The 13,218-nt window shown below is 50.9% G+C and overlaps 1 protein-coding gene across 1 annotated transcript in view; it reads left to right on the top strand.

The window, feature by feature from the left end:
* Positions 1–13,218, top strand: part of ism1 (isthmin 1) — a 37,040-nt gene continuing 23,822 nt past the window's right edge. Inside the window, exon 1 of the mRNA XM_079512223.1 lies at positions 1–443. Coding sequence (XP_079368349.1) covers positions 303–443 — 141 coding nt within the window. The 5' untranslated portion in view covers positions 1–302. The remainder of the gene's footprint in view (positions 444–13,218) is intronic.

Genomic DNA, 13,218 nt, shown 5'->3' with positions numbered 1-13,218 from the left:
TCAGAGAGATCGTGCCGACAGACCGCGCTGCAGAGGGGCCGCTGGACCTCGACCGAACCACTGCCCCCGGCCCGGCCCGGCCACCCACCACCAGTCCCCCCTCCGTCCCAGCAAGTGTGTTGTTCGATCCACCCCCAAATTCCCTTCACATTGCAATTCTGGTTCCCGAAGTGGCTCCGAAGTGGTGTTGCGGCTCCTCGTCCCCGGCGGATCCGGAGATCGGAGTCTCTGCGGCGGGAGGAGGCGGCGGCGTCGGGGCTCCCTGCACCGCGCACTGTCCAAAGAGCGGGCGCGTTAAGAGGATGGTTCGACTGGCCGCAGAGCTCTTGCTACTACTGGGACTCCTGCTGCTAACTTTGCACATAACGGTGTTGCGGAGCAGTCCACTGCCGCAAGGAAATGTCACTTTGAGCCTGGAGGAGCAGGAGACTTTACTGACTGAGGTGAGTTGATCTATTCTAAACCAAACCATACTGCAACTGCACAGTTTTGGTTCCCAAACTTTTTCATGTCAAGGACCCCCAAATTGACACTCATTAGCTCGTGGACCCCCATTTGAAAAGATATGCCAGGGCCCCATAAGAGAAGATTTTTATGTCTCTAGCAGTGATTCTCAACCCGTTTCATTTCAAGGACCCCCAGTTTGACATGCATTAGTCTACGGACCCCCATTTAATGACATTTCTATCTCTGGGACCCCCAATTTATATTGTAAAATCAATGTTAATTTAACTCTGAGAGTGTACACATGGAACCAAATGGACCCGTTAGGGTCACACTCTCCGAGTTACAGACCCATAAGTGTCCATTTGGTTCCTAACTATCTCTGGAACTCCCTCAAGTACCCCTGGGGGTCCCCGGACCCCACTTTGGGAACCACTGATCTATTCTAAACCAAACCATACTGCAAACTGCACGGTTTATTGGACTCCACTTCTTCAGTCAACACCAAATCACTTCACAACTAAAGTACAGTGAGTTTTAAGATCTGTAAATGTTTCCCCCCCCAGAATATGGATGCTTGGGTTCGAAGTGGCTAGAGAATTATATATTTTTTCTTCTTATGATCTTATGCTTCTGAAGAGAAAATGATATATACGAAAGAAACGCTTGCCAGCTGATATAAAAGGGTCTTGTTGTGAGGAGCCCTAAATGGTCCCAGATGGTTTCGATAAGATGCTCATATAAGCCTGTGGCTGCAGCAGCAGGTCATATAAAGCCTCCTTTACCCCGATGGTGCTTTTGGAGTCTTTCGAGACTGTGTTAGAAGAAGAAGAAGGATGCTGTCTGTCTCTCTCTATATAGGTTGTCTCCTGGGAATGGCAGTCAGTCAGTGGAGAGAAATGGAAGATGAGGCAGGGTCAGGGGGTCGAGTCCCCCTACACACACCCCTCCATTGTTGGAGGTTAAATGCTAGCTGCGGGCACTTCTCTGTCATCATGGACTCATCACTGTCATCGTCCCCATGCAGCGCTCGGTTGATGAGACAGGGGGGGGGGGGGGGGGGGTACCTCCAGGGGTTAAGATCTGAACCCCCAGTCGTAACCGCGCCCTCCACACGCACGCACGCATGCACGCACGCACGCACGCACGCACGCACGCACGCACGCACGCACGCACGCACGCACGCACACACACACACACACACACACACACACACACACACACACACACACACACACAGCCCTATATATGACTTATCTTAGTTGCGACTAGTGCGATGTCTGTTCTTGCGTATATAATGCACCTTGGTTGAAATGACCTCGGACACACAGTGGAAACAAAGCCTATAAGCAGGTTAAATGATTTGAGAATGAAAGCGAGGTGGCTCAAATGAAAAAAAATAACAGACTGTCATATAGCAAAGATTCACAAGGGTCATGTGATATGTGTTGAAGTTGGTGTATAATTATGACGACATCTGTGTGTGTGTGTGTGTGTGGCTCTCCTCGAAAGTCTGGTTGGCAACAGTTTTTTTGGGGGGGAGTAAATCTTGAAAAAACAAGAGGGTGACCGCACACGCCAATAGCCAGAGTGCCAATATTTTATTAGGACAGCAGGTAAGACGAAAATGAATCTAACGTTTCGGCGGTTAAGCCTTCATCAGGGAATGAGAACACCATAAAGCCAAGGCCGTCACTTGTTAGCATGACGCTGCCTCGGACAGGTTTAATAGTTTAACTGCCCTTTTTAACATCAGAGCAAAGCATGCCTCCAAATCCTGACCCAAAGGCCTCCAAATCCTGACCCAAAGGTTAAGACGGGTTCAGGATCAACAGGCTTCAGCATAGAAGGTGTTAAGCATCCTTCGGCTCTGTATTGATGTATTTTTAGTGTGCCACTGAAATACCATGGCCACTCACGGACCACTGTGTGTGAGCTAATGACACATGGCTTTCATACCTACTGGGCAGGCTTGGCGTGGCTCTTCCTTCCCCTATTAAATGGTTTAATTGGGATGCTGGAACATGATCGGAAATGGAATGTCCGCTCGCCGACCACGCATACAGCAGAGGACGGTTTAGTGCCGTCCTTTTTCTGTCTCTGCTGCGGATGCTGCTCGTCATCATCATCATCATCATCATCATCACCACCGCAGGTTGACCTGAGAGTGCGCAGCAGTGGCGAGCACCGCGTTCCCATTGGATGTCGTGGCATGCGAGGCGAGGAGGGGGAACTATCCCAGGAATTCGCTAAGCATTTGTCACATGGCCAGAATGTTAGATAGAAGCAGCAGGACCAGGATCACGTGGTGGGAGATCTTCCCAAGGAATCCTAGTATACAGTATTACCCTAACCGCGGCAGGGCGGCAGTGGCTCAGCGGTAGAGTGGCCGGTATATAGAACAGCCGGATGGGAACTGCAAAAGGTTCCCAGTTCGTTCCCGGTCTGGTCTCCCCCCAGAGTTAGTGTCGAAGTGTCCTTGAGCAAGACGCTGAAGACCCTAATTGCTCCTGATGTGGAGGAGGTTGCGGCCTTGCACGGTTTCCTCCGGGCATGAATGTGTGTGTGAATGTAATGCACAATCTAAGCGTTTCTGGGTTTTTTTTGCCCACGCTACAAGTTGAAGCCGCGCACTAGCGTCATTTCCATCAACCAGCTGTTTAAAAACCATTTTGGGCGGTAACCCCTTTTGGTGTTAGCATTATGTTATGCTTTAGCTATTGAAAAATAGCAGATCTACAAGCTCGTAGATCTGCTATTTTTGAAAAAAAGAACCACTGACATAGAAACATAGCTTTTTCAGAAAACTGTCAGGATGTAGAAGACATTTTTAGAATCTGATCTCAGGTCAAAATGGGTTAAAAACCTGGAAGAGACGCAGGCCTGGCCTAGGCCGCTTTCTTGACGTTATCATACCCTTTGGATAAAGCGTTATGAATGCACCATTTACCATTAACCCATCCCATCCCACCCCACTGACACTACACGTTAATAAGTGACCTTTATGAGTACATTTGGTTCCATGTTTACACTCGTCTCCGTCCCACCCAAAACTCCACATGCTCCCAACGTCTCCCACTGAGGCCTGAATTGTTTTGTGCTCATGAATGGACTATGCCCTGCACAGTCCATTCCACTGAGGCCATGCTTCACTGGTCCACTACTGAAGACGATGATGTCACCTTTTAGCCAGGGCTTGTCACGGCCCAGGGGGTGTATTGTCATCTCAAGGTGTCATATTTAACCCATTTAGGGCCTGACGTCGACATTTTAAAAATGTTTTCTAAATCATGAAAGTTTTCTATATCAGTGGTTCTCAATATTTCATGTCAAGGACCCCAAAAATGATATGTAATTGGCCGCCGACCCCCATCTGAAAATATGTTGTTCTAGGAACCCCCCCAGAAGCAAATCTTTGAGTTTGAAAATGTTGGCTCTGAAAGAATATATTCAAACATTTGGGCCACACTTTCACGATTTAAAAAAAATAGCAGACCTACAAGCTCGTAGCGCGCCACTCGGTGGCGCACTATGAGCTTGTAGATCTGCTATTTTTCAATAGCTAAAGCATAACATAATGCTAACACCAAAAGGGGTTCCCGCCCAAAATGGGTTAAAGTGCCACTCACAGAGAGACACACAAATGACAGAATGCGGCTGCGTGCACCTGGAGGAAGAGAGCGAGCGAGTGCGAGAGAGAATTTTGTCATAGACTTAGCAATATTAACACTGATTCACAGAGGCTGCTTATTTTTAAGGGTGAGTTATACTTAAATAAGCCTCACAATGAGTCACAGACACAGTGCAAGTGTGTTGTAGATCGGCTACAGTATTGTCATTTTTCAATGTGTGACAACGTCACACAACAATGGTATGCATCGTGTTGTTCGTTCATGGAAATACAGTAGAGTGGAGTTTCATCAATACGTCTAGTTTCCACAGCAAAACTAGCAACTAACTAGCTACTGTCTTTGTTAGCATAATGATGCCTCCGTTGTGTGTGTGACAGAGCAAAATGAGCACGCATGCACCACCACACACACAGTACCACACAGGGGGGAAGGATGCTTTTCTCTTTCACCTAAAAGTGTAAGAGTTGAAAAGCATCTGACACAATGTCCACTGCCTTCATTTCCTGCCAGTCTCCCTGGGGGGGAAGCCCCCCACCTCCCCACCCCCCTCCCTGGCTCCCAATTGAAAATGGAGTCATGCTCCTTTAAGCAGGCCCTCACAAAGTGTAAAAGGGGGGACGCGGGAATACCAGGACGTGCAGTGAGATGTGATGGGGTTGGGGTTCGGGGGGGGGCAGCTTCATTCATTCATGGCTTTTTCAGGATGGGGGGGGGGGCATCCTGGGAGGCCCCAGATGAACTGAGGGAATGGCGTGTCACTTTTGATCTTCAAATTAGAGCACGTCCTATTGGTCGTGGACGAGCTCTGATGAGCAGTATTATAACACAAGCCCTGGCCTGAAGTAGCCTGCCATTAATAAAACATTCACTGACCGTGCGTGGTCAGTCAGGGCTCCATACTGCACTCTACGCCATATCTCTTTGCCGGACATAGCCGATCTACGAGATCGACAAGCTATTCTATTTCTGGCAGAATGTTCATTCCCAGACTATACAGGGATGCTAGGGCTCATGTGGTTGATGATTTTCGTATCACGTGTGTGATTTTTCTTTTACCAAATTTCTTCCATTTCCCTTTTGTCTTCTCAGTGTTTACTGTGTTTTGTTTAATGATTTTATCTTCATCACATCCCTATACTGATAGGACTGCTGTAGGCCAAAGGAATATCCTTTGGCCTACAGCAGTCCTACAGCAGTGGTATACCTAGGGAATGTGTTGGAAGCCATTTGACATCATTTGGCAAACATAAGCAGTCCTCTAGGAACTCATGGAAGGAGATGCAACAGCAATAGATATTAACCGTTTAATGAGTTTCAACTGCCTACAGAAATAAAAGAGCATACTTAGGAGGCAGAACAGTACGCAAGAAAGGCCACAAGCCAGACATGCATGCACGCACGCACGCACGCAGCCACGCACGCACGCACGCACGCAGCCACGCACGCACGCAGCCACGCACGCAGCCACGCACGCACGCACGCACGCACGCACGCACGCACACACACACACACACACACGCACACACCATAATAGTGGTCATGGCTGACAGTTATGTACATTTCTCAAACCAGCAACTTATTGGTAACTTCACAGAAACTGTCCAAGGTGCTGAAATGACCATAAACCTATATTGTCCTCTATATTAATATTTCCAGTTGTAGGCTTTGTCATAATATCTCATCATGTGGACATGTAGTTACTGAGCAGAGCACATCTACTAATGAATCACACTTATTGTCATAGAAGTGACGGTAGCTCCAGTTTATCTTTAGGACAACACACTTTGCTTTGTCAGTTGAACTCTGCTAATAAACAAACCGCAATCATTTACGTTCGGACACTGACATTATGTGATTGTCTACACCATTGTTACATATTTCAGCAGGTCACCAATTTCACCGTAACACCGCCATGCTGGAGTGGCCGAGTGTGAGTGAGCAAGTGGCCGAGATTTGGGATATTGGAATTCAGCTTAGCCCACAGCCCTCCTTTGAGACGAGGTTCACTCTTTCCCGGAGCATTGGGCTTGGTTTTGAGGTTATAATTCTGTTAGGGTATTAAGGTTAGGGTTAGGCATAGTGTTTGTGTCTTTCTGAGGTTAGGGTCAGGGTTAAGGTTCAGGCATAGTTTTTGTGAGGTTAAGGTTAGGCCAGCTCAGTGGCCTTGTGGTTAGGGTGTCCACCCTGGGACTGGGAGGTCGGGGTTCGATCCCGGCCGGGTCATACCAAAGACCCAGTGCCTCCCTGCTTGACACTCAGCATCAAGGGTTGGATTGGGGGTAAATCCCTGCGACATACTAGCATCATGTCCAGGGGGTGTACTTGTACATCATGCTGCCTCACGCTACAGAAACAGGAGATAGGCTCCTGCCCTATGGGCCTCATGGCTACAGAAACAGGAGATAGGCTCCTGCCCCTATGGGCCTCATGGCTACAGAAACAGGAGATAGGCTCCTGCCCCTATGGGCCTCATGGCTACAGAAACAGGAGATAGGCTCCTGCCCTATGGGCCTCATGGCTACAGAAACAGGAGATAGGCTCCTGCCCTATGGGCCTCATGGCTACAGAAACAGGAGATAGGCTCCTGCCCTATGGGCCTCATGGCTACAGAAACAGGAGATAGGCTCCTGCCCTATGGGCCTCATGGCTACAGAAACAGGAGATAGGCTCCTGCCCTATGGGCCTCATGGCTACAGAAACAGGAGATAGGCTCCTGCCCTATGGGCCTCATGGCTACAGAAACAGGAGATAGGCTCCTGCCCTATGGGCCTCATGGCTACAGAAACAGGAGATAGGCTCCTGCCCTATGGGCCTCATGGCTACAGAAACAGGAGATAGGCTCCTGCCCCTATGGGCCTCATGGCTACAGAAACAGGAGATAGGCTCCTGCCCTATGGGCCTCATGGCTACAGAAACAGGAGATAGGCTCCTGCCCTATGGGCCTCATGGCTACAGAAACAGGAGATAGGCTCCTGCCCTATGGGCCTCATGGCTACAGAAACAGGAGATAGGCTCCTGCCCTATGGGCCTCATGGCTACAGAAACAGGAGATAGGCTCCTGCCCTATGGGCCTCATGGCTACAGAAACAGGAGATAGGCTCCTGCTCTATGGGCCTCATGGCTACAGAAACAGGAGATAGGCTCCTGCTGGCTACAGAAACAGGAGATAGGCTCCTGCCCTATGGGCCTCATGGCTACAGAAACAGGAGATAGGCTCCTGCCCTATGGGCCTCATGGCTACAGAAACAGGAGATAGGCTCCTGCCCTATGGGCCTCATGGCTACAGAAACAGGAGATAGGCTCCTGCCCTATGGGCCTCATGGCTACAGAAACAGGAGATAGGCTCCTGCCGCTATGGGCCTCATGGCTACAGAAACAGGAGATAGGCTCCTGCCCTATGGGCCTCATGGCTACAGAAACAGGAGATGGGCTCCTGCCCTATGGGCCTCATGGCTACAGAAACAGGAGATGGGCTCCTGCCCTATGGGCCTCATGGCTACAGAAACAGGAGATGGGCTCCTGCCCTATGGGCCTCATGGCTACAGAAACAGGAGATAGGCTCCTGCCCTATGGGCCTCATGGCTACAGAAACAGGAGATAGGCTCCTGCCCTATGGGCCTCATGGCTACAGAAACAGGAGATAGGCTCCTGCCCTATGGGCCTCATGGCTACAGAAACAGGAGATAGGCTCCTGCCCTATGGGCCTCATGGCTACAGAAACAGGAGATAGGCTCCTGCCCTATGGGCCTCATGGCTACAGAAACAGGAGATAGGCTACTGCCCTATGGGCCTCATGGCTACAGAAACAGGAGATAGGCTCCTGCCCCTATGGGCCTCATGGCTACAGAAACAGGAGATAGGCTCCTGCCCCTATGGGCCTCATGGCTACAGAAACAGGAGATAGGCTCCTGCCCTATGGGCCTCATGGCTACAGAAACAGGAGATAGGCTCCTGCCCTATGGGCCTCATGGCTACAGAAACAGGAGATAGGCTCCTGCCCTATGGGCCTCATGGCTACAGAAACAGGAGATAGGCTCCTGCCCCTATGGGCCTCATGGCTACAGAAACAGGAGATAGGCTCCTGCCCTATGGGCCTCATGGCTACAGAAACAGGAGATAGGCTCCTGCCCTATGGGCCTCATGGCTACAGAAACAGGAGATAGGCTCCTGCCCTATGGGCCTCATGGCTACAGAAACAGGAGATAGGCTCCTGCCCTATGGGCCTCATGGCTACAGAAACAGGAGATAGGCTCCTGCCCTATGGGCCTCATGGCTACAGAAACAGGAGATAGGCTCCTGCCCTATGGGCCTCATGGCTACAGAAACAGGAGATAGGCTCCTGCCCTATGGGCCTCATGGCTACAGAAACAGGAGATAGGCTCCTGCCCTATGGGCCTCATGGCTACAGAAACAGGAGATAGGCTCCTGCTCTATGGGCCTCATGGCTACAGAAACAGGAGATAGGCTCCTGCTGGCTACAGAAACAGGAGATAGGCTCCTGCCCTATGGGCCTCATGGCTACAGAAACAGGAGATAGGCTCCTGCCCTATGGGCCTCATGGCTACAGAAACAGGAGATAGGCTCCTGCCCTATGGGCCTCATGGCTACAGAAACAGGAGATAGGCTCCTGCCCTATGGGCCTCATGGCTACAGAAACAGGAGATAGGCTCCTGCCCTATGGGCCTCATGGCTACAGAAACAGGAGATAGGCTCCTGCCGCTATGGGCCTCATGGCTACAGAAACAGGAGATAGGCTCCTGCCCTATGGGCCTCATGGCTACAGAAACAGGAGATGGGCTCCTGCCCTATGGGCCTCATGGCTACAGAAACAGGAGATGGGCTCCTGCCCTATGGGCCTCATGGCTACAGAAACAGGAGATGGGCTCCTGCCCTATGGGCCTCATGGCTACAGAAACAGGAGATAGGGTCCTGCCCTATGGGCCTCATGGCTACAGAAACAGGAGATAGGCTCCTGCCCTATGGGCCTCATGGCTACAGAAACAGGAGATAGGCTCCTGCCCTATGGGCCTCATGGCTACAGAAACAGGAGATAGGCTCCTGCCCTATGGGCCTCATGGCTACAGAAACAGGAGATAGGCTCCTGCCCTATGGGCCTCATGGCTACAGAAACAGGAGATAGGCTACTGCCCTATGGGCCTCATGGCTACAGAAACAGGAGATAGGCTCCTGCCCCTATGGGCCTCATGGCTACAGAAACAGGAGATAGGCTCCTGCCCCTATGGGCCTCATGGCTACAGAAACAGGAGATAGGCTCCTGCCCTATGGGCCTCATGGCTACAGAAACAGGAGATAGGCTCCTGCCCTATGGGCCTCATGGCTACAGAAACAGGAGATAGGCTCCTGCCCTATGGGCCTCATGGCTACAGAAACAGGAGATAGGCTCCTGCCCCTATGGGCCTCATGGCTACAGAAACAGGAGATAGGCTCCTGCCCTATGGGCCTCATGGCTACAGAAACAGGAGATAGGCTCCTGCCCTATGAGCCTCATGGCTACAGAAACAGGAGATAGGCTCCTGCCCTATGGGCCTCATGGCTACAGAAACAGGAGATAGGCTCCTGCCCTATGGGCCTCATGGCTACAGAAACAGGAGATAGGCTCCTGCCCTATGGGCCTCATGGCTACAGAAACAGGAGATAGGCTCCTGCCCTATGGGCCTCATGGCTACAGAAACAGGAGATAGGCTCCTGCCCTATGGGCCTCATGGCTACAGAAACAGGAGATAGGCTCCTGCCCTATGGGCCTCATGGCTACAGAAACAGGAGATAGGCTCCTGCTCTATGGGCCTCATGGCTACAGAAACAGGAGATAGGCTCCTGCTGGCTACAGAAACAGGAGATAGGCTCCTGCCCTATGGGCCTCATGGCTACAGAAACAGGAGATAGGCTCCTGCCCTATGGGCCTCATGGCTACAGAAACAGGAGATAGGCTCCTGCCCTATGGGCCTCATGGCTACAGAAACAGGAGATAGGCTCCTGCCCTATGGGCCTCATGGCTACAGAAACAGGAGATAGGCTCCTGCCCTATGGGCCTCATGGCTACAGAAACAGGAGATAGGCTCCTGCCGCTATGGGCCTCATGGCTACAGAAACAGGAGATAGGCTCCTGCCCTATGGGCCTCATGGCTACAGAAACAGGAGATGGGCTCCTGCCCTATGGGCCTCATGGCTACAGAAACAGGAGATGGGCTCCTGCCCTATGGGCCTCATGGCTACAGAAACAGGAGATGGGCTCCTGCCCTATGGGCCTCATGGCTACAGAAACAGGAGATAGGGTCCTGCCCTATGGGCCTCATGGCTACAGAAACAGGAGATAGGCTCCTGCCCTATGGGCCTCATGGCTACAGAAACAGGAGATAGGCTCCTGCCCTATGGGCCTCATGGCTACAGAAACAGGAGATAGGCTCCTGCCCTATGGGCCTCATGGCTACAGAAACAGGAGATAGGCTCCTGCCCTATGGGCCTCATGGCTACAGAAACAGGAGATAGGCTACTGCCCTATGGGCCTCATGGCTACAGAAACAGGAGATAGGCTCCTGCCCCTATGGGCCTCATGGCTACAGAAACAGGAGATAGGCTCCTGCCCCTATGGGCCTCATGGCTACAGAAACAGGAGATAGGCTCCTGCCCTATGGGCCTCATGGCTACAGAAACAGGAGATAGGCTCCTGCCCTATGGGCCTCATGGCTACAGAAACAGGAGATAGGCTCCTGCCCTATGGGCCTCATGGCTACAGAAACAGGAGATAGGCTCCTGCCCCTATGGGCCTCATGGCTACAGAAACAGGAGATAGGCTCCTGCCCTATGGGCCTCATGGCTACAGAAACAGGAGATAGGCTCCTGCCCTATGGGCCTCATGGCTACAGAAACAGGAGATAGGCTCCTGCCCTATGGGCCTCATGGCTACAGAAACAGGAGATAGGCTCCTGCCCTATGGGCCTCATGGCTACAGAAACAGGAGATAGGCTCCTGCCCTATGGGCCTCATGGCTACAGAAACAGGAGATAGGCTCCTGCCCTATGGGCCTCATGGCTACAGAAACAGGAGATAGGCTCCTGCCCTATGGGCCTCATGGCTACAGAAACAGGAGATAGGCTCCTGCCCCTATGGGCCTCATGGCTACAGAAACAGGAGATAGGCTCCTGCCCTATGGGCCTCATGGCTACAGAAACAGGAGATAGGCTACTGCCCTATGGGCCTCATGGCTACAGAAACAGGAGATAGGCTCCTGCCCTATGGGCCTCATGGCTACAGAAACAGGAGATAGGCTCCTGCCCTATGGGCCTCATGGCTACAGAAACAGGAGATAGGCTCCTGCCCTATGGGCCTCATGGCTACAGAAACAGGAGATAGGCTCCTGCCCTATGGGCCTCATGGCTACAGAAACAGGAGATAGGCTCCTGCCCTATGGGCCTCATGGCTACAGAAACAGGAGATAGGCTCCTGCCCCTATGGGCCTCATGGCTACAGAAACAGGAGATAGGCTCCTGCCCTATGGGCCTCATGGCTACAGAAACAGGAGATTTTCAATAGCTAAATTATAACAATGCTTAAAACACCAAAAGGGGTTCCTGCCCAACATGGTTTAAGGTTATTGTAGCAGTCAATTTATATTGGGGGTTGGGAGGGGGCGGGGCGGGGGTCCCGAGACATTGCCAAAGCATTTCCGGGGGTCCCCGGCCAAAAACGTTGAGAACCCCTGCTTTAAGGCAGTGGTTCCCAAAGTGGGGTCCGGGGACCCCCAGGGGTCCTCGAGGCAGTTCCAGGGGGTCCCCAGCTAAATGATAATTAGGAACCAAATGGACCCTTATGGGTCTGTAACTCAGAGACCCCTAATGGGTCCATTTTGGTTCCATTTGTACACTCAGAGTTGGCAGCGGGGGCAGTGTCTTGAGTGTACAGGGTTTGATGAGGGCCCAGGTTGGGCCGGGCCTTAAGTTTCGGGGCCTGTTGAGAACTCTAGTTCTCGCCAGCTGCCGGGCGCAGCTGCACTACGGGTGGGGAAGGATCAACATATGGAATGTCAGAACAGGTCAGCTCCATATATGGAGATGGAGGTGTGATGTCACAAGGTGTGACCATATATGGAGGCGTGATGTCACGAGGCGTTACCATATATGGAAGTGTGACGTGACACACGGAAATTCAGGTTTTCATAGTAAATGCGACCTACAGTCGCAATAAATATAATAAAGTTGGGAAATGACTATAGTCTGGTTTCCTCTGGCAACCACACTAATGATTATTAATTATGCTTAGTTGCTTACGTATGAGATGACCTAGGCGTAACATGTAAATGGAAAAATCACACCCGTGTGAAGTGAGGGGCGCTCTTACCATCATACATCATCAATCATGCATCACATTCCGTGCTCAACCAATCAAATCATCACAAATGTCATTCCATCACAAGTTGCGTCTTCACTTTTCTGCCCTCCCCTTTGGCTTCGATGTTTGTGTTTACAACACCGACATGGAAAGCTGGGCATAGGAGGGGCTAGCGCCCCTCAAAAAAAACAAAGAAGAAAGAACTAGAATGGACCCTTGTGGAACAAGGGTCCATTGAGCTGGGCTGAAGAAGAGTCCTTACCAACAACAACAACAACAGAAAATGGTCCGTTGCTAGTAGGGTTTAAGTGGTTCAAATTGCTAAGTGATGTATTTTAGCCCGTAGCACTTGCTGTAGCACTTGCCCTAGCCTCGATGACCTTACAGGCAGGCGTATGCATACATACTAGGCTCAACTTATGTAACTTAGATGTAAACATAGCACTCTATAGTGTATACACAACGTAGTTTCATTATATACAGTAGATATTCCACTGTTAGGTTCTTATAGCTTACGTATGATTCATGACCACATTTTATGTATTTTATGTAATTACCATGTTTTTTTTTTTCTCACTTACTGTAAATCGCTCTGGATTTAAGCATCGGCTAAATGCCTAAATTGTAAATTGTATTTCTTTGATTGAGAGCTGGGGTGGTGGAGGGATTATGTTTTAGGGAAAACAGGCCTTGCCTGATCACCCTTTAGTCACAGCTGATGAGCGACTTCAGAAGGGGACTGGAGGGTTGACTTGTCACATGGACGCCTCAAAGCCCCAGAGCCATGCTTCACATG

The sequence above is a fragment of the Electrona antarctica genome (genome assembly GCF_951216825.1).
Source record: "Electrona antarctica genome assembly, chromosome: 10".
In the NCBI taxonomy this organism is placed as follows: domain Eukaryota; kingdom Metazoa; phylum Chordata; class Actinopteri; order Myctophiformes; family Myctophidae; genus Electrona; species Electrona antarctica.
This window is presented reverse-complemented; position numbering and strand designations above follow the sequence as displayed.